General features: G+C 41.6%; 1 protein-coding gene across 5 annotated transcripts in view; it reads right to left on the bottom strand.

Moving 5' to 3' along the window:
• grik1a (glutamate receptor, ionotropic, kainate 1a) overlaps window positions 1-23,710 on the bottom strand; it is a 363,004-nt gene extending 339,294 nt beyond the window's left edge. For 4 of the 5 annotated variants that reach the window (XM_073045690.1, XM_073045693.1, XM_073045692.1 and 1 more), the window contains exon 1: window positions 23,307-23,710. In XM_073045690.1, the coding sequence (XP_072901791.1) occupies window positions 23,307-23,427 (121 nt within the window). In that variant the 5' untranslated portion in view covers window positions 23,428-23,710. Of the gene's footprint in view, window positions 1-20,860; window positions 20,955-23,306 lie in introns of those variants that run through there. The other variant, XM_073045696.1, reaches the window with a different exon arrangement.
• Between the last annotated feature and the right edge of the window lie 477 nt (window positions 23,711-24,187).

Genomic DNA, 24,187 nt, shown 5'->3' with positions numbered 1-24,187 from the left:
AAGAGACCAAAGTCATGCACCAGCCTGCTCCTCATGCACCGTACACAGAACCCAAAATCACAATCAAAGGACAGAATCTACAGGCAGTTGACCAGTTTACTTACCTTGGCAGCACCCTCTCCCGAGCAGTGACTACTGATGCAGAAGTTAACTGCAGAATAGCAAAGGCAAGCTCTGCTTTCGGTAGACTGCACTCCACTGTATGGGAACATCAGGAATCAGCCCAGCAACAAAACTGAAGGTCTACAGAGCCATGGTACTCACTACCCTCCTGTATGCCTGTGAAACGTGGACTGTGTATCAAAGGCATGCAAGACAGCTCAACCATTTCCACATGACTTGTCTTCGCAGAATATTAGGCATCAGAAGGCAAGACAAAGCACCAGACACTGAAGTTCCCTCTAGAGCAAGTCTACCATCACTCCACTCACCGCTGATGAGAGCACAGACCCGGTGGGCAGGTCACGTCATCTGTATGCCAGACGAGCGCATACCCAAGCAGCTCCTTTTTGGAGAACTCTCTGCAGGAAGACGCTGTGGTGAACTAGATATACCTGTCTGACTGCTCCTGTGGCTCCTCCCACAGACCCTGCTGACTGCTCCTGTGGCTCCTCCCACAGACCCCTGTATAAAGGCGACTGTGGGCTGCTGCTCTCCCTCATTTTCCCCAGGATGTAGTGCTGTTTATTCTTCCAGTCAATAAAAGCCGATATCTCACTTCCTAAGTCTCAGCGTGAGTTATTGATGGTGCATCAGACGCTCTCATGGAGGGCAGAAGAAACGTTACAAAGGCACACTAAAGGCCTCCCTGAAGTCACTTGACATAAACACCACCTCCTGGGAAACGCTGGCACAAAACTGCCCTACCTGTTGCGGCCTCATCCACAAGGGCTGTCAAGCTTACGAAGCAAGGCGCACTGCTGAAGCACAACATAAGCACGAGCTGCGCAAGTCCAGAGCCACCAGCGCAACAACTGCAGTGCCTACACGTGTCTGCCCAACATGTGCCAGGACATTCCACGCCCAAATTGGCCTGACCAGTCTTCTTCAGACACACCGCATCCAGTCTCAAAGTGACTAATGGTGTCAAGGTCTTCATCGACATCTTCGATGGACGAACAACAGCGGTGAGAAGAGAATGTGTAATGAGTGGTGTGAGCCCGAGGATAGATGCTGTTTTCCAGCGACAGTGTTTGATGTAGATATGCTCAATGGTGGCAATGATAGGGAGGGCTTTACCTGTGATAGACTGGGTCGTATCTACTAGGATTTTCCATTCAAGGGCACTGGCGTTTCTGAACTAGGCTGCGATGCAGCAAGTCAATATACTCTCCGCTGCACATCTATAGAAGTTGTAGATGTCATGCCGAATCTTCACAAGCTCCAAAGGAAGTAGTGGCTCTGCTGTGCTTTCTTTGTAATTACATTTACGTACTGGGCTGAGGACAGGTCCTCAAAATAATAACACCGAGGAATTTAAAGCTGCTGACCCCTGCACCTCTGATCCTCCAATGAAGTCTAGCTCATGGACCTCTGGTTTTCTTCTCCTAAAGTCAATTAGCTCTTGGTCTTGCTGACATTGAGTAAAAGGATGTCGTTGTGGCACCGCTCAGCAAGAGTCTCAATCTCCCTCCTGTATGCTGATTCATCACCACCTTTGATTCAGCCTGGTGACACTGGTGTCATCAGGAAACTTGAATATGGCATTAGAACTGTGTTTAGACACACATTCATAAGTGTAAAGCAAATAGACCAGGGGGCTAAGCACACAGCCTTGTGATGCACCTGTGCAAAAAGGATCAATGGGGACCCAAGTCATCCCAACCATGATCTACTCCAGCTGCTACCATCCGGGAAGCGGTACCGCAGCATAAAAGCCAGGACCAACAGGCTCCAGGACAGCTTCTTCCACCAGGCCATCAGACTGATGAACTCGCGCTGACTTTAGTGTACTCTATTACATTGACTGTTCTATGTATCATAAATTACTATGATTGCACATTGCACATTTAGATGGAGACATAACATGTATGTGAAGGATGTAAGAAATAAAGTCAATTCAGTGCTGAAAGTAATTGTGGAAGAGATGTTGGTGCCAATCTGAAATGTCTGGTGTCTGCATTTGAGGATATTGAGGATCCAATTGCACAAGGAGTTAGTGAGGCCAAGGTCTTGAAGCTAATTGATTAATTGAGGGGATGGTGGTATTGAATGCTGAGCTGTGGTCGATAAAGAGAATCCTGATGTATGCTTCTTTGCTGTCCAGATGTTCCAGGTGGAGTGAAGAGCCAATGAGATGGATTCTGCTGTGGACCTCTTGTACCAGGAGGCAAATTGAAGCAGATCCAAGTCACTCCTCATAAACCAACGTATTGAGTTATGGAGTTGGGATGGTATGTTAGAATTGTATATGTTATTGGTGAAGCCTAATTTGGAGTATTGTGTGCAGTTTTGGTCACCTACCTAGAGGAAAGACGTACATAATATTGACAGAATTCAGAGAAATGCTGCATGTTGTTGGGACTTCAGGACCTGAAATATAGAGAAAGGTTGAATAAGTTAAGAATTTCAACATAGAAAATAGAGGGGAGATTTTATAGTGGTATACAAAATTATGAAGGTTACAGATAGGGTAAATAAAAGCAGAATTTTTCCACTGAGATTGGGTGAATTTGGAACTGGAGGTCATGGGTTAACGATGAAAGGTGAAACATTTAAGAGGAACTTCTTCACATGGAGCAGGGGTTCCCAACTTCTTTTATGTCATGGACCAATACTAATAATCAAGGGATCAATGGACCACATATTGGGAACCCTTGACTTAGAGGGTGCAACAAGCTATCTGCATGTGGTAAATGCAGGGTCAATTACAACATTTATGAGAAATTTGGATAGGTACATGGATGGGAGGGGTATGGAGTGCTATGGTTTGTGAACAGATCGATGGGGCTAAGCAGATTAAAGGTTCAGCATCGACTAGATGGGCCAAAGAGGCTGTTCCTGTGCTGTAGTGTTCTATGACTCTTTAACCTCCTCTGGATACCCTTCAATGCCGCTCATCTTCTCTTACATAAGGGGCTCAAAACTGCATTCTGACCAATGTGTACAAAGCCTCAGCACTGCATTCTTGCTTATATATTCTCGTCCTCTCAAAAAGAATGCTAACATTGCATTTGCATTCCTTACCATCGACTCAACAAGTACTTAACTGTGGGGAATCCTGCAAGAGGACTAGCAAGTCTCTTTGCACCTTTGATTTTTTAAAATTTTCTACCCATTTAGAAAATAGTCTACATTTATATTTCTTCTACCAAAGTGTATGACCATACAGTTCCTTGCACTGTATTTCATCTGCCACTTTATTTCCCACCCCCCAATCTAAGTGCTCTGTAACCCACCCCACCACACTTCCTCAACACTACCTGCCCCTACACCCAACTTTGTGTCATCCGCAAACATCAACTCCACCATCCAAATCATTGACATACAATGTGGAAAGAAGCAGTCCCAATACCAACCCCTGTGGAACACCACTAGTTACCAGTAGCCACACAGAAAAGGGGACCCCTTTATTCCCTTTCTTTGCTCCCTGACAGTCAGCAAATCTTCTATCCAAGCTAGTATCTTTTCTGTAATACCATGGGCTCCTATCATGCTCGGGAGACTCGTGTGTGGCACCTTGTCAAAGGCCTTCTGAAAATCCAAGTAAACAGCATACATTGACTCTCCTTTGTCTATCTTGCCTGTTATTTCCTCAAAAAATTCTAAAAGATTTGTCAGGCAAGATTCCCCCTTAAAGAAATCATACTGACTTTGGCCTATTTTAACCTGTGCCTCCAACTATCCCGAAACCTCATCCTTAATAAATGGGCTCCAACATCTTCCTAACCACTGATGTCAGGCTAACTGGCCTACAATGCCTTTTCTTCTGCCTCCCTTCCTTCTTAAAGCATAGAGTAACATCTGCAATATTCCAGTCCTCCAGAACTATTCCAGAATCTAGAGATCTTTGGAAGACCATTACTAATGCCTCCACAATCTCTTCAGCTACCACTTTCAGAATCTTTGAGTGTAGTCCACCTCGTCTAGATGACTTATCTACATTGAGACCTTTCAGCTTCCCAAGTACCTTCTCCTTAGTAATAGCATCTACACTTACGTCTGTCCCCGAGATACAGATAAATAAAGGTATAAGTTATTTTCTAAATGGGGAGGAAGTTCAGAATCAGAGGTGCAAAGGGACTTGGGGGTCCTCGAGCAGGATTCCCTAGAGGTTAACTTACAAGATGAGTCAGTGGCAAGGAAGGCAAATGTAAGTTAGCATTTATTTCAAGAGGTCTAAAATAAAAGCAAAGATATGATACAGAGGCTTTAAAGCCATTAGTCAGAATGCACTTGGGGTATTGTGAGCAATTTTAGGCCCCTTATCTAAAAGATCTGCTGGCATTGGAGTGGGTCTAGAGGAGTCCTGTAAAAATAATTCCAGGAATGAAAGGGTTAATGTATGATGAGCATTTGATGGCTCTGGGCCTGTGTTCACTGCAGTTTTGAATGAGGGGGTATCCGATTGAAATCTATCAAATATTGAAAATCTGATATAAAGTAGATGTGAAGAAGATGTTTCTTATAATGGGGGCATCTAGAACCAGAGGGCACATCCTCAAAATAGAGGGGCATTCCTTAAAAACAGAGATGAGCAGGAATTTCTCTGGCCAGAGGGTGGTGAATCTGTGGAATTCATTGCCACAGCTGACTGTGGAGGCCAAGTCATTAGGTATATTTAAAGCAGAGTTTTATTGGTTCTTTATTAGTAAGGGCATCAAAGGTACTGAGAAAAGGCTGGAGAACTGGGTTTAAAGAGATAGTAAATTCCATCAGCCATGATGGAATGGCAAAGCACACTCAATGGGCTGAATGGCCTAATTCTGCTTCTTAGTCTTATGGTCTTAGAATTCATCTTTTTTTTAAAAGATACATAGTTGTGCAATAGATTTCCCAGTGAACCAAGTGAACGGGTTGTAGCAAGTCTGAGGTGAGAGCTGCTAACCATTGTCCTTTCACAGGAAATGCTTGCAAAGATTTCAGAAGCTTTCTGCACACATATATACATATTCAAATATATATACAGCAGCAACATTTGACAACCCATACATATAAAAACATAAAAAGTACATTTTGGTGAAACCATCACAGAAAGTCTTTCAAGCTACCATGGTCAAGGTATCACAGGATATAGATCATTGTCTGTGTAATCAACACGATGCACCTAAATTCGTACTGAAGAAGAAAATCTTCAGATAATGGAGGTGTTCAGATGGCTACACAAGCACAATGTCAAGCTCAAAAGAAGAACTGTGTATTTATGCAGAGAGTATTAGTTCATCTCAGGTTAAAAGTAGATGCAAATTGATGGCAACTAATTAAAGCAATAGCTAAGCAATTGGGAAGGCATGGAAGCAGGAAAGCATTACAGGACATTGGTCATTGTGAGACATGGCACAGTTTTATACTAGACTCTTACCCAATCTGGCAACAGTACTTGTGTCATTACATTAATTATTGAAAAGTGAAAAAAATGCATTGGGTCAAAGATTAACAAATGGAATATGAGAAAGCCTAGGAAATGTATCTTTGTTAATTCACCACAAAAGAACATGTACATTGAAACTTGCATTCAATGCTTTAAATTCATTGGGAGCTTTAAGCTCTAACAGCGAGAAGAACAATAAAGATATTTGCATCATTGTGTATTTATGAAGAATAAAGGAGACGATGCTCAATCAGGAATTGTCTTTGGATTGAAAAAAGATTATCAAATCCATTGAGAAGAGATTTTATTGCAGCCACAAACCATAAACTTTTGTTAGGAATTCTTGATCTGAATTTGCTGTACCGATAATAGTGGCATTGAGAATGTAAAGATGGGCCACATAAAAGTTTACAATTGTATGCTATTGCAAATATGTAGTCATGGAACTGCATAAGAATTTAGATGTAGACAATCTGGAAAGGATGATTTTACAATTATAGTAAATGAGAAAACTTAAGGGACATAAGATGTTCTGAAACATGTTTTTGAAAACTAAAAAGCTGGATTGCATACAAAATGTTCATATAAAGAAATGACAAACTGCTTCAACCAACAGCATGAATTGTCAACTGAACAAAATTACTTTAAATGGGGAGTGTATCAACAGAATTGTCTTATAAAAGATACATTTTGGAAGGACTTGAGAGTGAACATTCTAATATCACAAACATTAAGAAAATAGAACTCTTGGTGCTGGCCAATCAGAAGAATCAGTGGATAAGATTACAAAAGATATCTACCAGAAGTGCCACATAATTCAACCAAATTATGATACTTTCTTCAGGACAAGAAACAGATACAACGCAAGTTCTTCTGAGTAGATCAATACCTTTGAAAAAAATTGTCAAAAGGTTAAATGAGTGTCTTTTCCTTTTCTTCAGCAGTGCCTGAGAATCAAAACTGATATGATTCCAGTCTGGTTTTGTGAGCTCTGAGGTGACTAATGCACCCAATGTGGGAATGGAGAGTTATCCACAGACAGGAAAGGGAGTAGCTGACAGAGTGGGCAGATAGGAGTTTATGAGGCACTGCACTCCTTCTATTCTTTGTTTAGGACTTCGGTGTGCTCACAGTGTATGACTTTATTGTTCTCCTTAGCACACTGAATGCTCTTTTTCTGCTTTAATTGCATTGGCCAGACGTTGGGGATGATACATTTCTTTGAAGAAATTTTGAGCACATCTTTGTTTTTCCTCCTCGTTCTGCTCAGAAAAGAGTATTTATGCGTACTCAATTGAGAATAACTGAAGTTTCAATGGTGGAAATGTTGACTTAGGAAAGAAGGCATCCATTGGCTTGCTTATCCCTAACAACAGATTTGGAGTCTATCAGGTGGTGCCTTGAGATGACAAACGTAGGTAGTCTAGGCATTTGTAAGGGCGGGGATACCACGATCAAGTGGACTATAAATTCAAGTCAAGTCACTTTTATTGTCATTTCGACCATAACTGCTGGTACAGTGCATAGTAAAAATGAGACGTTTTTCAGGACCACGGTGTTACATGACACAGTACAAAAAACTAGACTGAACTACGTAATTTAAAAAAACAGAGAAATCTACACTAGACTACAGACCTACCCAGGACTGCATAAAGTGCACAAAAACAGTGCAGGCATCACAATAAATAATAAACAAGACAGTAGGGCAAGATGTCAGTCCAGGCTTCGGGTATTGAGGAGTCTGATAGCTTGGGGGAAGAAACTGTTACATAGTCTGGTCGCGAGAGCCCAAATGCTTCAGAGCCTTTTCCCAGATGGCAGGATGGAGAAGAGATTATATGAGGGGTGTGTGGGATCCTTCATAATGCTGTTTCCTTTGTGGATGCAACGTGTAGTGTAAGTGTCCATGATGGCGGGAAGAGAGACCCCGATGATCTTCTCAGCTGACCTCACTATCCGCTGCAGGGTCTTGCGATCCAAGATGGTGCAATTTCTAAACCAGGCAGTGGTGCAGCTGCTCAGGATGCTCTCAATACAACCCCTGTAGAATGTGATGAGGATGGGGGGTGGGAGATGGACTTTCCTCAGCCTTCACAAAAAGTAGAGACACTGCTGGGCTTTATTTGCTTATGGAGCTGGTGTTGAGGGACCAGGTGATATTCTCCGTCAGGTGAACACCAAGAAATTTGGTGCTCTTTACGATCTCTACCGAGGAGCCGTCGATGTTCAGCGGGGAGTGGTTGCTCCGTGCCCTCCTGAAGTCAACAACCATCTCTTTTGTTTTGTTCACATTAAGAGACCGGTTGTTGGCTCTGCGCCAGTCAGTTAGCCGCTGCACCTCCTCTCTGTAAACTGACTTGTCGTTCTTGCTGATGAGACCCACCACGGTGGTGTCATCGGCAAACTTGATGATATGGTTCGAGCTGTGTGTTGCAGCACAGTCGTGGGTCAGCAGAGTGAACAGCAGTGGACTGAGCACACAACCCTGGGGGGCCCCCGTGCTCAGTGTGATGGTGTTGGAGGTGCTGCTCCCGATCCGGACTGACTGAGATCTCCCAGTCAGGAAGTCTAGGATCCAGTTGCAGAGGGAGGTGTTCAGGCCCAGTAGGCTCAGCTTTCCAATCAGTTTCTGATGGATGATTGTGCTGAATGCTGAACTGAAGTCTATGAACAGCATCCGAACGTATGTGTCTTTTTTGTCCAGGTGGGTTAGGGCCAGGTGGAGAGTGGTGGCAATGGCGTCATCTGTTGAGCGGTTGGGACAGTACGCAAACTGCAGGGGGTCCAGTGAGGGAGGCAGCAGGGTCTTGATATGCCTCATGATGAGCCTCTCGAAACACTTCATGATGAAATTCTATACCAGGTCAAAGTCTTGATCTTTAAACCCTTTCTCTCATTGACCAAAGATAGTGCTGGTTCATTAAAGGCAGTGATAAATTTCACCATCAACATTGGCAAGAGATCCTTCCTAAGGTATGGAAAGGCAGATCTTTTCCAAGTTCCTACTATGAACCTTTATTATAGGAGAACAATATTGTGCAGCAGGTGCAGATTGGTTTTGCAGAGGTTGTGAGTAAGGCTCAAACTTTCATGTGTTTTTTGAACAAGTCATGGGGCCTTGACTTCCAAGTATACACACACACATCAGCATTGATTGACAGACAGACATACTTTATTGATCCCGAGGGAAATTGGGTTTCGTTACAGTCGCACCAACCAAGCATAGTGCAGAAATATAGCAATATAAAACCATAAATAATTAAATAATAAGTAAATAATGCCAAGTGGAAATTAGTCCAGGACCAGCCTATTGGCTCAGGGTGTCTGACACTCCGAGGGAGGAGTTGTAGAGTTTGATGGCCACAGGCAGGAATGACTTCCTATGACGCTCAGTGTTACATCTCAGTGGAATGAGTCTCTGGCTGAATGTATTCCTGAGCCTAACCAGTACATGATGGAGTGGATGGGAGACATTTTCCAAGATGGCATGCAACCTGGACAGCATCCTCTTTTCAGACACCACCATCAGAGAGTCCAGTTCCACCCCCACAACATCACTGGCCTTACGAATGAGTTTGTTGATTCTGTTGGTGTCTGCTACCCTCAGCCTGCATTCCCAGCACACAACAGCAAACATGATAGCACTGGCCACCACAGGCTCGTAGAACATCCTCAGCATCATCCAGCAGATGTTAAAGGACCTCAGTCTCCTCAGGAAATAGAGACGGCTCTGACCCTTCTTGTAGACAGTCTCAGTGTTCTTTGACCAGTCCTGTTTATTGTCAATTCATATCCCCAGGTATTTGTAATCCTCCACCATGTCCACACTGACCCCTTGGATGGAAACAGGGTTCACCGGTGCCTTAGCCCTCCTCAGGTCCACCACCAGCTCCTTAGACTTTTTCACATTTCCCACCGTAGCCCTGTACTCAGCCTCATCTCCCTTGCTGATGCATCCAACTATGGCAGAGTCATCAGAAAACTTCTGAAGATGGCAAAACTCTGTGCAGTAGTTGGAGCCCGAGGTGTAGATGGTGAAGAGAAAGGGAGACAGGGCAGTTCCCTGTGGAGCCCCAGTGTTGCTGACCACTCTGTCTGACACACAGTGTTGCAAGCGCACGTATTGTGGTCTGCCAGTCAGGTAATCAATAATCCATGACACCAGGGAAGCATCCACCAGCATCACTGTCAGCTTCTCACCCAGCAGAGCAGGGCGGATGGTGTTGAATGCACTGGAGAAGTCAAAAAACATGACCCTGACAGTGCTCGCCGGCTTGTCCAGGTGGGCGTAGACACAGTTCAGCAGGTAGACGATGGCATCCTCAACTCCTAGTCGGGGCTGGTAGGCAAACTGGAGGGGGTCTAAGTGTGGCCTAACCATAGGCTGGAGGTGCTCTAGAACAAGTCTCTCCAGGGTCTTCATGATGTGGGAAGTCAATGCCACAGGTCTGTAGTCATTGGAGCCACTGGGGCGCGGCGTCTTCAGTACAGGGATGAGGCAGGACGTCTTCCACAGCACAGGAACCCTCTGGAGACTCAGGCTCAGGTTGAAGACATGGTGAACTACTCCACATAGCTGGGGGGCACAGGCTTTGAGCACCCTGGGGCTGACATTATCCAGGCCTGCAGCATTGCTTGGGTGGAGACATTTCAGCTGTCTTCTCACCTGTTCAGCTGTGAAGCCCATCGTGGTGGTTTCAGGTGAGGGAGGAGTATAGTCACGAGAGCAGGGTGGGGGGGCTGTGAGGAGGGGTAGGAGGGGACAGTGGAGTATGTGTTGGTTGGGGGCCGACAACAGATGAATCATGTGGGGGATGGGCAGGGGCCACAGTGTCAAATCTGTTGAAGAACAGGTTAAGTTCATTGGCCCTGTCCACACTGCCTTCAGCTCCTCTGTTGCTAGTTTGCCGGAACCCAGTGATGGTCCTCATCCCACTCCAGACCTCTCTCATGTTGTTCTGCTGAAGTTTCCACTCAAGCTTCCTCCTATACCTGTCTTTAGCCTCCCTGATCTTGGCTTTCAGGTCCCTCTGTATTGTCCTCAGCTCCTCCCTATTTCCATCTCTAAACACCCTCTTTTTAGCGTTCAGGATGTCCTTAATGTCCTTTGTTACCCATGGCTTGTTATTTGAATAACAAAGGACAGTTCTTGCCGGAACATTGCAGTCCACACGGAAGTTGATGTAACCAGTGATGCACTCTGTGAGCCCATCAATACCCCTCCATGTGGCTCACAGAGTGCCTGCCAGTCTGTCACCTCAAAACAACCCACTCCAGGGTTGCCTCATAAGCCTCCCCCGACCATTTCCTCATTGCCCTCAAGGTTGCAGATTTACTCTTCACCAGAGGCACGTAGCAGGGTTTGCATTCTGCAGTTTAGTTTCAGAATCATAGTTACCACTGATTGGTTTCCCTATCAATCACTCCAGGGGAAGTTTGCTGGAATAGGTATGGAAAACTGTTTGGCATATGTATGACAGATGTGAATAACACACACATGGAGCAGAGAGCTGCACTAGTTCCAGCAGCTCCCCAGACCACTTCACGTTTCTCTAAATACTTAGCATTATTTGTATTAGAAAGATGCACTTGCGCACTCATTAATTATATTATATTCATTCCATTTGACAATCTTTTGAGATAGAGCCTTATTTAAGATCCTATTTGGAAAACAGCATTTCCAAAAATTCCACTTCTATTGCACTGAAGTATCTGTAAAGATATTTGTGCTCAGGTTTTTTGGTGCTGTTCAAACTCAGAACATACTCAGTCCTAAAACACATAGTTGGTAGCATTAGCTTAGAGATAAAAAGAATTAACAACTGAGACTTCCAAGTGCATCAACCATCATGAACAAAGTTCAAAGTAAGTGTATTATCCAAGTACATATATGTCACCATATATAGCCCTGAGATTCATTTTCATGTCGCCATACTCAATAAAACCATTAAATAATAACCATAAATGTAACAGAATCAAGGAAAATCTGAACACACTTGGGTGTTCAACCAGTGTGCAAAAGACAACAAACTACAAATACAAAAAGAAAGGAAAAATAATAATAAATAAATAAGGAGGAATATAGGGGGAAGGAGGAATAAGGACTACAGGAGGAACGGAGACAAAATAGCTCCTACTGACATCAATGGATCTGGGTTTGAGAGGGTGAACAGCTTTAAGTTCTTTGGCATAAACATCACTGAAGATCTCATGTGGTCTATACATAAAAGCTGTAGTGAAAAAGGCACAACAGTGCCTCTTTCTCACCAGACGGCTGAAGAAGTTTGGTATGGGCCCCCCAAATCCTGGGAACTTTCTACAGGGGCAGAATTGAGAGCATCCTGACTGGCTGCATCACTGCCTGGAATGGGAACTGTACTTCCCTCAATCTCAGGACTCTGCAGAGAGTGGTGCAGACAGCCCAGCTCATCTGTAGATGTGAACTTCCCACTATTCAGGACATTTACAAAGACAGGTGTGTAAAAAGGGTCTGAAGGATCATTGGGGACCCAGATCACCCTAATCACAAACTGTTCCAGCTACTACCATCTGGGAAATGGTATCACAGCACAAAAGCCAGTATCAACAGGGATGGGGACAGCTTCTTCCACCAGGCCATCAGACTGATGAACTCATGCTGACACACTGTATTTCTATGTTATATTGGCTATCCTGTTGTACATACTATTTAATATAAATTACTATAAATTTCACATTTAGACAGACATAATATAAAGATTTTTACTCCTAATGTATATAAAGGATGTAAGTAATAAAGTCAATTCAATATATCGAGAACATGTGATGAAGAGTCCGTGAAAGTGAGTCAATTGGCTGTGGGAACATTTCAATGATGGTACAAGTGAAGTTAACTGAAGTTCTCCCCACTGGTTCAACAGCCTGATATTTAAGGATTAAGAACAGTTCCTGAACCTGGTGATGCGAGTCCTGAGGCTCCTGTACCTCCCACCAGATGGCAGTAGCGAGAAGAGAGCAGGTCCAGTGAAGTGAGGGTCCTTTGATGATGGATGTTGCTTTCCTGTGATAATACTCCTTGCAGATGTGCTCAATGGTGGGGAAAGCTCTACCCATGATGGTCCGGGCTCTGTCCACTACATTTTGTAGCATTTTCTTTCAAGGGCATTGGTGTTTCCATACCAGGTTATGACGCAGCCAGTTAATATACTCTCCACTACATGTTTATTGAGGTTTTAGATGTCATCCTGAATCTTCACAACTCCTGAGGAAGTAAAGGGGCTACCATGCTTTCTTTATAATTGCATTTATGTGCTGGGCCCAGGACAGGTCCTCCAAAATAATAAGACTGCCAAAGTGAAAGGTTAAAGATCTCAGTGAGTACTACAGCTAGTTGATCAGCACAGGCCTTTAGTACTTGACCAGGTACCCCATCTGTTCATGCTGGCAGGAAGCCACGTCTTGCTCGGACATAGAATACAACAGTCCCTCATGTTCACCCAATGCAGCAACCTTGCCCTTAGATCCTCCATTTTGTTCTCCAGCAACTGCACGTTCACTAACAAGATCTTGGGCAGAGGGGGCCTCATCCTCTGCATTTCAGCCTGGTTCGAAAAATACCCCCACCTCGCTTTCGAACATGGGGATGAACTTCCGTCTCCTTAATGGTGCCATACCTGCCTGGTCCAGCGAGACCTTCAGAAAGTCACAAAATCTGTAGATTATTCATTAAAATGACTTAAAAGTACATTGCTTAGAGGGAAATTGCATGTTGCAGATAACTCAAAAGAGGTATATTTAAAAATATATTGAGAAATATTGTCCGCAGTCCACAGAACATCACCGTGGTTCACCAGCATCATACTAAGAGCAAAATACCAACACTAATTTCTATTATATTGTTTTGCTTATTTATAACAAAATGGTTGAGGGATTATGCAAATTAAAGCCATGGATTTCACAGCATTTGAAGTTCTGGTAAATTAGATCTGAGCATATTTGCCCAAGAATCTTAAACTTCTCATGTTGTTACACTGCAAAACAAAAGGCTCCAGATTTAGATATCATGAGGAATCCATTCCCCTCGCACATGTAGACTTCTGAATCTTTTCCATAAAACAGTTTATTAAATGGTAAAAGAACATCTGAGAGTTAGCAAACAAATTGCTCAAACGTTTAATCTTAAGACAATAATGGATGAAATAGGAAGAGAGTGAGTGTAAAAGTTGATAATATAATTTTAAAACAACTTGCAACTGAATGAATTACAATAATCATTCACTTTCTGGATAAGAGAGGTTTATTGCTCGTCATTAACAATTTTCACATCATTTAAAATGTACTTAGACTGATAATTATCAGAGTTAAATTTCTGTCTTGTGTTTAATGGACAATTACTGTGCAAATTGAGCAACTTCATGAAAGTCATGGTAACATACAATGTAAAATGTTGTTTCAATAAAGGCAACCTTGGAGCCACACAAATCAACAATTAATTTGTGGCAATTCAAGTTCACAGAGCATTTCATCATCAAAACAAGTTTCTGGCTGACCTGCTCATCAAAAGCAGCATTAATTATTCAAATTGCATAATTTATTTCAGAGAATCAGAAGTTAAAAGATTGATGGTACACTCATGGATTGTTGTGGCATCACCGGGTACACATGAAACTACTTGGGAGAACAATTTTAAGGTTAAACAGGACTGTTTGTTTTTACTTTCCTCTCCCAAAAGTAATTTAATCCAATCCAAACTTGTTTTGAATAAGATATGCTGTTTTAAGTTTTACCTTTATACAAAAAGTTTTGACTTGACAACATTTCTAAATGTAACACACTCTTTAAAGCAAATGTTGAATTAAAATGTACAATTCATAAAGTTACAATTATTCTCTAGAGCCAGACAGGATTGTGGAATGGCAATGCCATCTTTAGAGAAAGGCATTTCTTTTTGTTTCTCCACTGTTTCCTTGACTGGGGAGTAAACATCTTGGTCTACAAACGTAGGATATTTAATACTAAAATGGTTCAGGGCTATGCAAATAATGTATTTTAAATTGTCATTGATATCCAGCCAATAGAACCTGTCAGTGTTTGATATATTCTCCTGATACCCTGCATCAAAAGGTACAAACGAGATCAATAAGGTAGGTGTTGCAGTATTCAAATGTAATTCTCAGAAAATAACAATTTCTGTAAGTAGAATCATTATTACATAATGTGTCAACAGCCAAACATTTTTAATGATTTAATCAAGTTATTTACTTTAATTACCTCTTTCCATTATTTATACCAAGTTCAAAGAACAAAGATCATTAAATAAAAGTTTAATTCCTGCCATGAAATAATTGCTGGCAAGGTTGACATTTATTGCCCATCTGTACTCAGAATGGTTTACTCAACCATTAAAAAGGCAATAAAGAGGGAATCACATTGTGATTCCATAATAAATAAGAATAACATCGATGAATCACTGTCATTTAATATAAATTGTCTGAATACAGTAATTAATATTGCCACTTTGCCAACTAATACTTGAAGTTTCTCAGGTTCATTTCTCTAGTTTATTCAGTAACTAACGTCTCTCAGGACATCAATGGTTATGAAGAGAAGGCAAGAGAATGAGACTGAAAGGAATAATAAATCAACCATGACGGAATGGTGTAGTAGTCTTGATGGGCCAAATGGCCTTCTTCTGCTCCTATGTCTTATGGTCTCACCCCTTTGATAGTGCCTCCTTACTGATCATGTGATAATCTTTGCCTCTCAATCTCTATTGATTTAACTTAAAACTCATTGTCAGTGAAGCTTCCACTTTCCAGCAAAATGCATTTTGCACTTCAGAGCTAAATTCTTACGGCTTTTCAACAGTTAAGTGCCATTTTTTCTGTCAAAGGAAACTAAACTCCTCTCACACAACCCTAGATATGTAATATTGTTATTCAGTATACAATCCTACTCCCAACTTCAATCCAACACAACATCTTTTTAAAGAGATGCTCCACAGTGTTACAAGGTTAATATTTTCCTCTTGTACTTTCTGGGCTCCAAAAGCTCAGTCTGGTTGCCTTCCCCATTTATTCAGCCTCTTTTCAAATTTTTTTAACCCCAGTTATTCTCCTCATCCTTGGACCTAGCATTCAGTGGCAGATCAAATGTGTTCAACTTAAAATTGCAGGCTCAAGGAACTGAATAACCTGCTTTCTTAATTGTAGTGGTTCAAGTCGATGGATACTATGTACAGTACACTTTTGTTAAATTCTAACCAATAGAATATGGAAATGTTTGCCAATATATACCATTCATATCCCATGTCAACAATTATCAAAAGATCCTAACAAAATCCATACAGTGGCTTTCAACTAAGTGTCTAAACAGAATTCATGAAAGGGGTGCAGTAGTCTTACTGATATTTACATCACTGGTGCTAAGGCTAAGAGTCTTAAGAATTTCAAGTTCCCATGTGAGATCACCAATAGTTTGTACTGTCTAACCACACCACAGCCAAGAAAACTCACCAGTCCCTCTGCTTCCTCATGAGGCTGAAGAGATTTGGCATAATCCATTGAACCTCACCAATTTATATCAACGCACCATAGAAGGCACACTACCTGGATGCATCTCAGCTTGTGGACACCACTCAACTCATCATGGAAATAGCCTCCCCTCCACAGAATCTGTCTATACTTCTCTAGACCTGGGTGAAGTAGCCAGCATAATCAAAGATCCCGCCTGCTCTAGATATTCTTCTCCCCTCTTCCATCTGGCAGAAGATACAGCAGCTTGAAAGCTTGTACTACTAGATTCAAGGACAGCTTCTATCCCACGATGTACAATGTCATGAGTACGACCAAATAGACCCTTTGATCTCATCATCTACCTTGTTGTGACCTTACACCTAACTGTCTACCTACACTGCACTTTCTACTGTAACACTTGATTCTGCCCTCTGTATTTGCTTTACATTTTACTACCTTAGTATACTGTTGTAATGAGTTGATCTGTATGGACAGTATGGACATTAAGTTTTTCACTGTATAATAATAAACCAATTTAAATATACATACCAAATCAAACTGGAAAATTCTGTTGTGTTAACTCAAATTATTTACTTTAGTAACTTCTTTCCAATATTTATATCAATTCCAAGTTTGAATTCTTTTTTAATTTTTTTTGTTGGGCTGAATTTCAATAATGATAAATTGAAATCCAGGAAGGAGATAGAGAGTCTAGTGGTCCAGTGTCATGACAAAACCTTATCCTCAACTCAGTAAAACAAAAGAGCTGATCATTGACCTCAGGAAGTGGGGAGTTGCACACACTCCTGTTTACATCAATAGTGATGAGATTGAGATGCTTGAGAGCTTTAAGTTCCCAGGTGTAAACATCACCTGTCACTTGTCTTGGTTCAATCACAGAGACATTATGGCCAAGGAATCCCTTCGGGTGGATAGATTTTTGCATGGTAGGGGAACTAAGGGTTATGGGGAAAAGGCAGGTAGGTGGAGATGAGTCCATGGCCAGATCAGCCATGACCTTATTGAATGGCAGAGCAGGCTCGACGGGCCAGATGGCCTCCTCCTACTCCAATTTCTTGTGTTCTTATGTGTCTTTACTTCCTCAGCAGGATGAAGAAGCCTGTTACACTTGGTTTCACCAAGTTTAACAGGTGCACCACAGAAAGCCTCCTAGCTGGATGCATCACAATTTGGTATGGCAAATGCCCTACAAGAAACTACAGAAAGATGTATCCAATTCACATAAACCAGCTTTCCCCGTGAGCTCTGGGTACCCTTTACTGCATCGGCAAAGCAGACAACAGGATCAAAGACCTCACCTACCCCAGACTTCTTCGCTTTTCCCCTCCCATTGGGCAGAAGATGCAAATATCTGAAAGCCTTTACTGATACGTCCAAGGACAGCTTCTATCCTGTTAGAGGACTATTGAACAGACCTCTTGTAAAATAAGATGAAATCTTGACCTCATAATCTACTTTGTAATGGTCATATACTTTAATGGCTGCCTGCAATGCACTCTTTGTAACTATAAAACTTTTTTCTGCATTATTATTTTTCCTTTGTACTACCTCAATATACTGATATGATGAAATAATCTGTATGTAAAGCATGCAGAACAAAGTTCATTACTGTACTTCGCTACAATAACAATCCAATTACCAAAACAGATATATAAATTTAAGTAACTGAAACATTTAAATAAAAAACAATAAAAATATTGAAAGCAAGTCAAATTAAAAGAACTCAAAATCTTGTTTGAATCAACTGTTTCCCAGGTTTGACAATTCCATTTCAATAAATGAGTTCACTATTCGTACACTGGGTGGATGACCTCCAGCTCATCTTGGACTTCCACATTTGGAAGTGCAGAAGTCGCAGATGTACTGTGGACAACCTGCAGACAACAAGCTGCTCTCCATGGAACTGCTGGCTGTTAGTCCGTTCAGTGTGGCCAAGAAGCTCTGCCAAGAGTTAAGGTTGCTCACCTGCACCTTTATTAAGAGATGGGCAAGACATAAGTAGCTTGTACATTCTCGCAAGACTGCATGGGTTTCCTCCGGGTGCTCCAATTGCCTCCCACATTTCAAAGACACATGGATTAATTGGACTAATTGGTCACATGCATGTAATTGGGCAGTGCAGACTCTTCGGGCTGGTTACTATGCTGTATTTCTAAGTAAATAAATGCTGATCTTGCCAGTAGACCTAAATGATGAGGAATTAAAAGGAGCAAGCTTTTCAGATTTGCATTCTTCCATGCGACTGAATTGATTGTAACCATGCATGATATTATTTTTTTGATCAGGATAACTCATTTAACAGCTGAGCAAAGCATGAGTAGAAGGCTTGATGACAGGTAATTTTTAATAAAAATAATTTCTTTGTTCCCTCATAAAAATTGAGTTATTAGGCCTGGAAAGATCATGGAGTCTATCCTGTGTAAATCCATGAATGTGGCAAGATCAATTCTTAAAAGTTTAAGGGCCAAAATGAGAAGACAGTGAATGGTGGCAGTGTGAGGTCAATCCCAGTGATCACAATCACCATTAAATATTTATGAGATCGTGAAACTATTTATTTTCCACTGTTTCTCTTTAAAGGGAAAGGAGGCAAATGAATCCAGTTATGTAAAATGGTTGCTAACTGTGAGAAATTGTTTTACCCAAGATATTATTTTAAAATTTCTAATTAATGACACAAACTCCATTTAAAATACCGGGTAAATGAAATCTTCTATATTTATCAGTGACTTTGCAATTTAACCATGACAGCATAAAATCAATGTAATCTAATTCAATCAAGAGAATAACCCAAAACATATTTTGACTCAATCTAATACATTTACCTCTCTTAGCAGGACTTACTACTTTTATTTTTTCCGAACTAAAATGTACAAGAAGCACAGGTGGCAAAAAATCATTTTGTTTTTAAAACCATTTCCTTTCTGCTCATCCTTCTCTTTAGTCTGAGTACAAAGCTAATTTTAGTCTGCATTTTTCTTCTATTTTATCTCAGTTTTTGCCATTACAGGCAAGAACAGATTGAAATTAACATTCATTATGATTAGCAATGAATGCAAATCCAGCAAAAACAGAACTCAGAAGAAGCCACCAGGAAGACACAATTATAATACTCCAAAAGTGTCCTGACCAAAGAGTTTGAGGCTTTAAGACCACACTTGTAGTCTTGTGATCAGTTTTGTGCTCTTATCTAAGAAAAGATGTGCTGGCATTGGAGAGGGTCCAGAGGAAATTCACAAGAGTAATCCTGGGAATTAAAAAGTTAACATATGAGTGTTTGGATGGTTATGGGTCTGTGTTTGCTGGTGTTTAGAAGAAACTGGTGGGGGCGGGTATCTCATTGAAACCTATCAAATAATGAAAGGCCTAAATAGAGTGGAAGTGGAGAGGATGTTTCCTATAGAGGGAGAGTTTAGCACCAGAGGGGACAGCATCAGAATAGAAGGACATCCCTTTAGAACTGAAATGATGAGAAAGCTCTTTAGCCAGAGGGTGGTGAATCTGTGGAATTCATTGCCATGGATGGCTGTGGAGGCCAATCCACTGGGTATATTTAAAGTGGAGGTTGATAGATTTTTTATTAGTAAGGGTGTTAATGGTTACAGGAAAAGTGCTGGAGAATGGGGTTGAGAGGGTTAATGAATCACCCATGATGGAATGGTAGAGCAGACTTAATGGGTTGAATGCCTAATTCTGCTCCTATATCTAATGGTTGTATGGTCGTATCAAATAAGAAGACAACCTGAGAGAAAAGACAACTGAATTGAGAAAGTTTGAAAGTGGGACTTTAAATGGGGACGCAAGCAAAATCATACTAAGTGGAAAAATGTTTAATTTAATTCTTCAAATGATTAAGTAAAATTTCTACCAAAAGCAGAATCAAATTTGCTATTGAAAATCAAAACAGTAAAAAACTGAAAATACACAGTGCATCAGGAAAAAGGCTTTCATCAGAACTAGAAAAAATTAAAAATGAAACAAAATTTCAATGAAGAGGAATGGAGAATACTTGAAGAAAAAAAATTAGGCCTGTTATATGGTGAAAGGCCAGAAATACTTATTCACAGAAGAAATGATGTGGCAAGGTAGAAGTGGGTGGTAAAGAAATAAAAAGAGTCCAGGGGAGGTATAAATGGGAATAATATTTCATTCTGGCAGGATAAAAATTTATTGCTAAAATCAGTAAATGTCCTTTTCTGAACTGCCTTTCACTGGGTAACGCTAACACAAGAAAGGAAAGGTAGAAATATAATTAAATGCACTATGAATTCAGAGCTATTGTCCAGAATTTTGATTCATGACTATCAGCCATCTGCCTTTGCCTGTAGGAACAAAAGCAAACAAGAAATGAAAAGGGGCATAAAATATAACAGAAGGTGACACTGACCTTTTTGCTAAATTTACAATTAAACAGTGAAAGGATGAGACTTAAAATTTACTTCACTGAAATAGCAAATTGACCACATCAGTAAGCACTATTGAAAGAAATATGTTGCAATTTCCTGGAAAACTATTTGCTGAGGTTTGATTACTTTCTATTTTATTAACATCTGCCAATACCTAAAAGCTTATTTTTAGAAGATTATTCCCTCCATTATTTCCTAGTTCTATAATCTGCCTCCAGCATATGATTAACCTAGGTTCCCAATAGCTTTCTGCCAAATCTTTTTACTAATCCAGTGGGGAAGGACTTTCCTCCACCAGATGAAATCTGCAGGCCGCAGTTCTAAGACAGATCGTGGTTCTCTCCGTTGTGGCCATCCATTCCAACTGCACAATCATCTCCAGTGAACTTCATACACTCTACAATGCTCACCAATATATTTTGTTTCATTCTTCTTCCTGATCTTCAGTTGTTTTGCAAATGAACAGATAGAAAGCTGATCTGCCCGCAGATGTCTGCTGCGACCTTTTTGTATCAACAGCTGGGAAGTTACTACTGCCGGATTTCTTAACCAATTCCTTTACCCGATCCAATATCATCATATCTCTCCAGCAATCCCCTTCCTTCCCATACCCGAGGAAGCAATCACAATCACTTCCAGCCCACCTCTTGCCAAAATCTGTTGAGATCAGGAGGTCCATATGCTGAACTGATCGTGATGGCAGCACCATTTTTTAATTCTGCCTATGATCCTCCGCATAAAAGATCAGCAGTGGTGAAGGCAGGAATGACTTGTAGCCTACCGTGCAACCTACCAACAGCTCTCATAAGCAATGCAAATTCACAGGGCTTTATTCAATGCCATTAATCACAGCCCGCTTTTCAAACGCTGAACCAGATAGCTCATACTACCCAGCCATTCTACACTGTCCATCTCCGAAGAGCAAGCAGGTAAAATAAGGGATCTGCCAATCTAGCTGAGTGTAGATGTGAGAAGATCGGAAGTGAACTAACTCAGGATTGGGTCCGTAAATCTAATATATTTGAAATGAACGACCTTTCCACATGAGAACTGAGTGCCAGGTTATGTACTTTTAAATCTTAAATAAAAATAGTGACAGCAACACTCAGAGTTCCAACTTAAACCTAAAGCAGTGATGTTTGATCTTTTTATCGTCAGTTTCTTTGGCTATCATGTTTAATACAAGGTTCATAAGAGGAAAACTCACATCTGTTCAATGTGTCACCTCTTTGAAAAACAGTATAATGCAAATAAGAATAAAAGAGAAATTGTTCAATTTCCATTCACCACATACACTAGGGATTGAATACTGATCAAAAGACTTTACTGAAATCCTAGTATTTATTTTGATAAGGTAACACTGCCTCAGTCCACCACTTCAATATTTTCCATTCCAGTGAAGAGCACACTAAAGCTACTAGTTCTCCTGATCTTAATTATGAAATAAGTGCTAAGTCATCAAACTCACAGAAAACACACTTGTATCATTTGGGAGTTCGGTTTAATTGGTTTGGGATCGCAGATGCCTTGAATTGAATGGGAACAATCTTCCCGGTCTGTGCTGACGGACCTCTCATTCATGTCAAACTTAGGACACAAAGAGTTTCTAGTCACATCAGACATTCGGCGAAAGGAGATAACGCACACTGCACAGGCAGCTTGGAGAAATATTTAATCATGTTATCTACCAAGATCAAAAGTAGAGTCTGAAATTACTAAGTAGGACATGATCATTCGAATCGGTGCCATCTGGGACGTGTTTCAGGAGATGTGACATATTTAGCGGATTTCACTAATGAAAAATCCACGCGGGTAAGTGATTAAGAAAACACAGAGCTTTAATTGAGACACATTCTCGGCATTTTTTCTCTGGCGGCTGCCAATCTTAGCAGGTGTGGTGCAAGAGAGTTACCGCTGCCACCTGGGCGAGTTGCTTGAGCGGTAAATATTGCGGCTTCATTCGTCTAATTGAAATGTGTGTCCACGTTGACTAGTGGCTCGTACGCATGTACTAATTCTTAACCTCTGGAGGATTGCACAGTTCATAAAAGGCACAAAAAGGTTCTTTTATAAAAGAACACTAAATTCCGGCTTCAGTGCTAATACAGTGTGTGGAATATCGCAGATATTTATTAATACCCGCTCGAGAACCAGAAGCTGTCACGCACAGAGAAACATAAATGTTAAAAATAAAGCCGGACTACCGTGGAATGCGGCCAGTACTGGCCTGTTCTCACCCTGGAAGTGTTTTTTTTTTAATTCTGGAACTAATACAAGCTTTGATCGAGGTGTTTTCCCCATGATTCGCATTCTCATGGGATGAAAAACGCTAAAAATGCTCAACGAGACGATCAGCGGCTGCAGAGGGGCGAAGGCAGTTAATGTTTCTGTCCGAGGATCGTTCATCAGAACCGGGCTTAAAATAAGTTGCACCCAATTCTATTGAAAGGTCATCGACTTGAAACTTTAGCTGTTGCCTCGCCCAGGCTCTACGAACATTTTCTGTTTGAATTTCCCATTTCCATGGTTCTCAGTATTGACCAATCGTAAGTGGTGGTTTCGGAACCAAGTTCGGAAATAAAATACAACGAAAACTATAGTTCTGATCCCAACTTTCCAAAAAGCACACTCGAGATCTGAGTCAGCGCTTTGCCGCCTATACTGCGCGCTCAATTCAAGCTCTCGAGGTTTCACCAACACACTTTATATCGGTTTCCAACCAAACCATACACGCGCATACTTACCTATGAGACAAAAAAAACATTTAAGTTACCGAAAGCCTCTCTGCGGATATTGACGGGGGAGGGGGTGCAATGTACACCGACAGCCAGTGAAGATAGGTGGGACGAAACTTACCGATTCTGAGGACTTGTTGAGAACTCTGCGAGGTCACGATGAATATATACAAGAGGAGCCAAAGTGCAGGCGTCCTATCCCTCGGCAACACGGTCGAGTCGCAGCACATGGTGGTTACCATCGTCCTCACGTTCTCCCCTTCCCACTAAATCAAGTGACAGGGCTTGTTGGGATCCAGCACTCGGCGGCTCTTTCCCCATTCCATGGCAGGTTACAGTGCCGAGCAATCCCAGACTATTTCGCCGCCTGTCCCCTCCTTAATGCACCAAACACAACACATTCGGTCTGAGTCGGCAGAATTAAATACACACGCACCAGCTCTCTAGCTCTCCCGGGGCGGGAGTTAGACAGCGCCGTGTCCCGTTGGCTCAGAGCTGAGCTCTGGGTAGCGGCACGAATCGGTGGCTGATTCTTGTCAGTGTGTGTGTGTGTGAGAGAGAGAGAGAGAGAGAGAGATACACCACACGGTCGGAAAGCATTCTTCTCGTCGCTGCGTCCAAGCTCAGCAGCCTTACAGCAGCAACGCGAAGAAAGCAGCCAGCAAGTGAGAGATAAATCCCAAACTCGTATCTAATCCTCATTTTTACCGGCGATGCCAGGGCTTTCACATGTCCGGTCAGATAATGATATTATAAACTGGAGATGTGAACTTTGCAATGAAAATGCTGGAAATACTTCGGATTTATTGTTTTATTGTTTTGTGTTAAAACCTTTACTGATTAAGTAATAGTTTATTTTACTATGATATTTACTAGTTTCCCAACTGAACACCACAGGGTCGTTGTAAGAACGGGAAAGACACCAAATCATTGCACCGGTCTTCGAACCAGGTCGAAGAACTCGGCGTCTGCAGCAGCAGTCCGGAACCTTATAAGGAAGTC

The sequence above is a fragment of the Hemitrygon akajei genome, chromosome 5, assembly GCF_048418815.1.
Source record: "Hemitrygon akajei chromosome 5, sHemAka1.3, whole genome shotgun sequence".
In the NCBI taxonomy this organism is placed as follows: domain Eukaryota; kingdom Metazoa; phylum Chordata; class Chondrichthyes; order Myliobatiformes; family Dasyatidae; genus Hemitrygon; species Hemitrygon akajei.
Note: the sequence above shows the minus strand (reverse complement) of the source record. Positions and strands in the feature narration are given on the sequence as shown.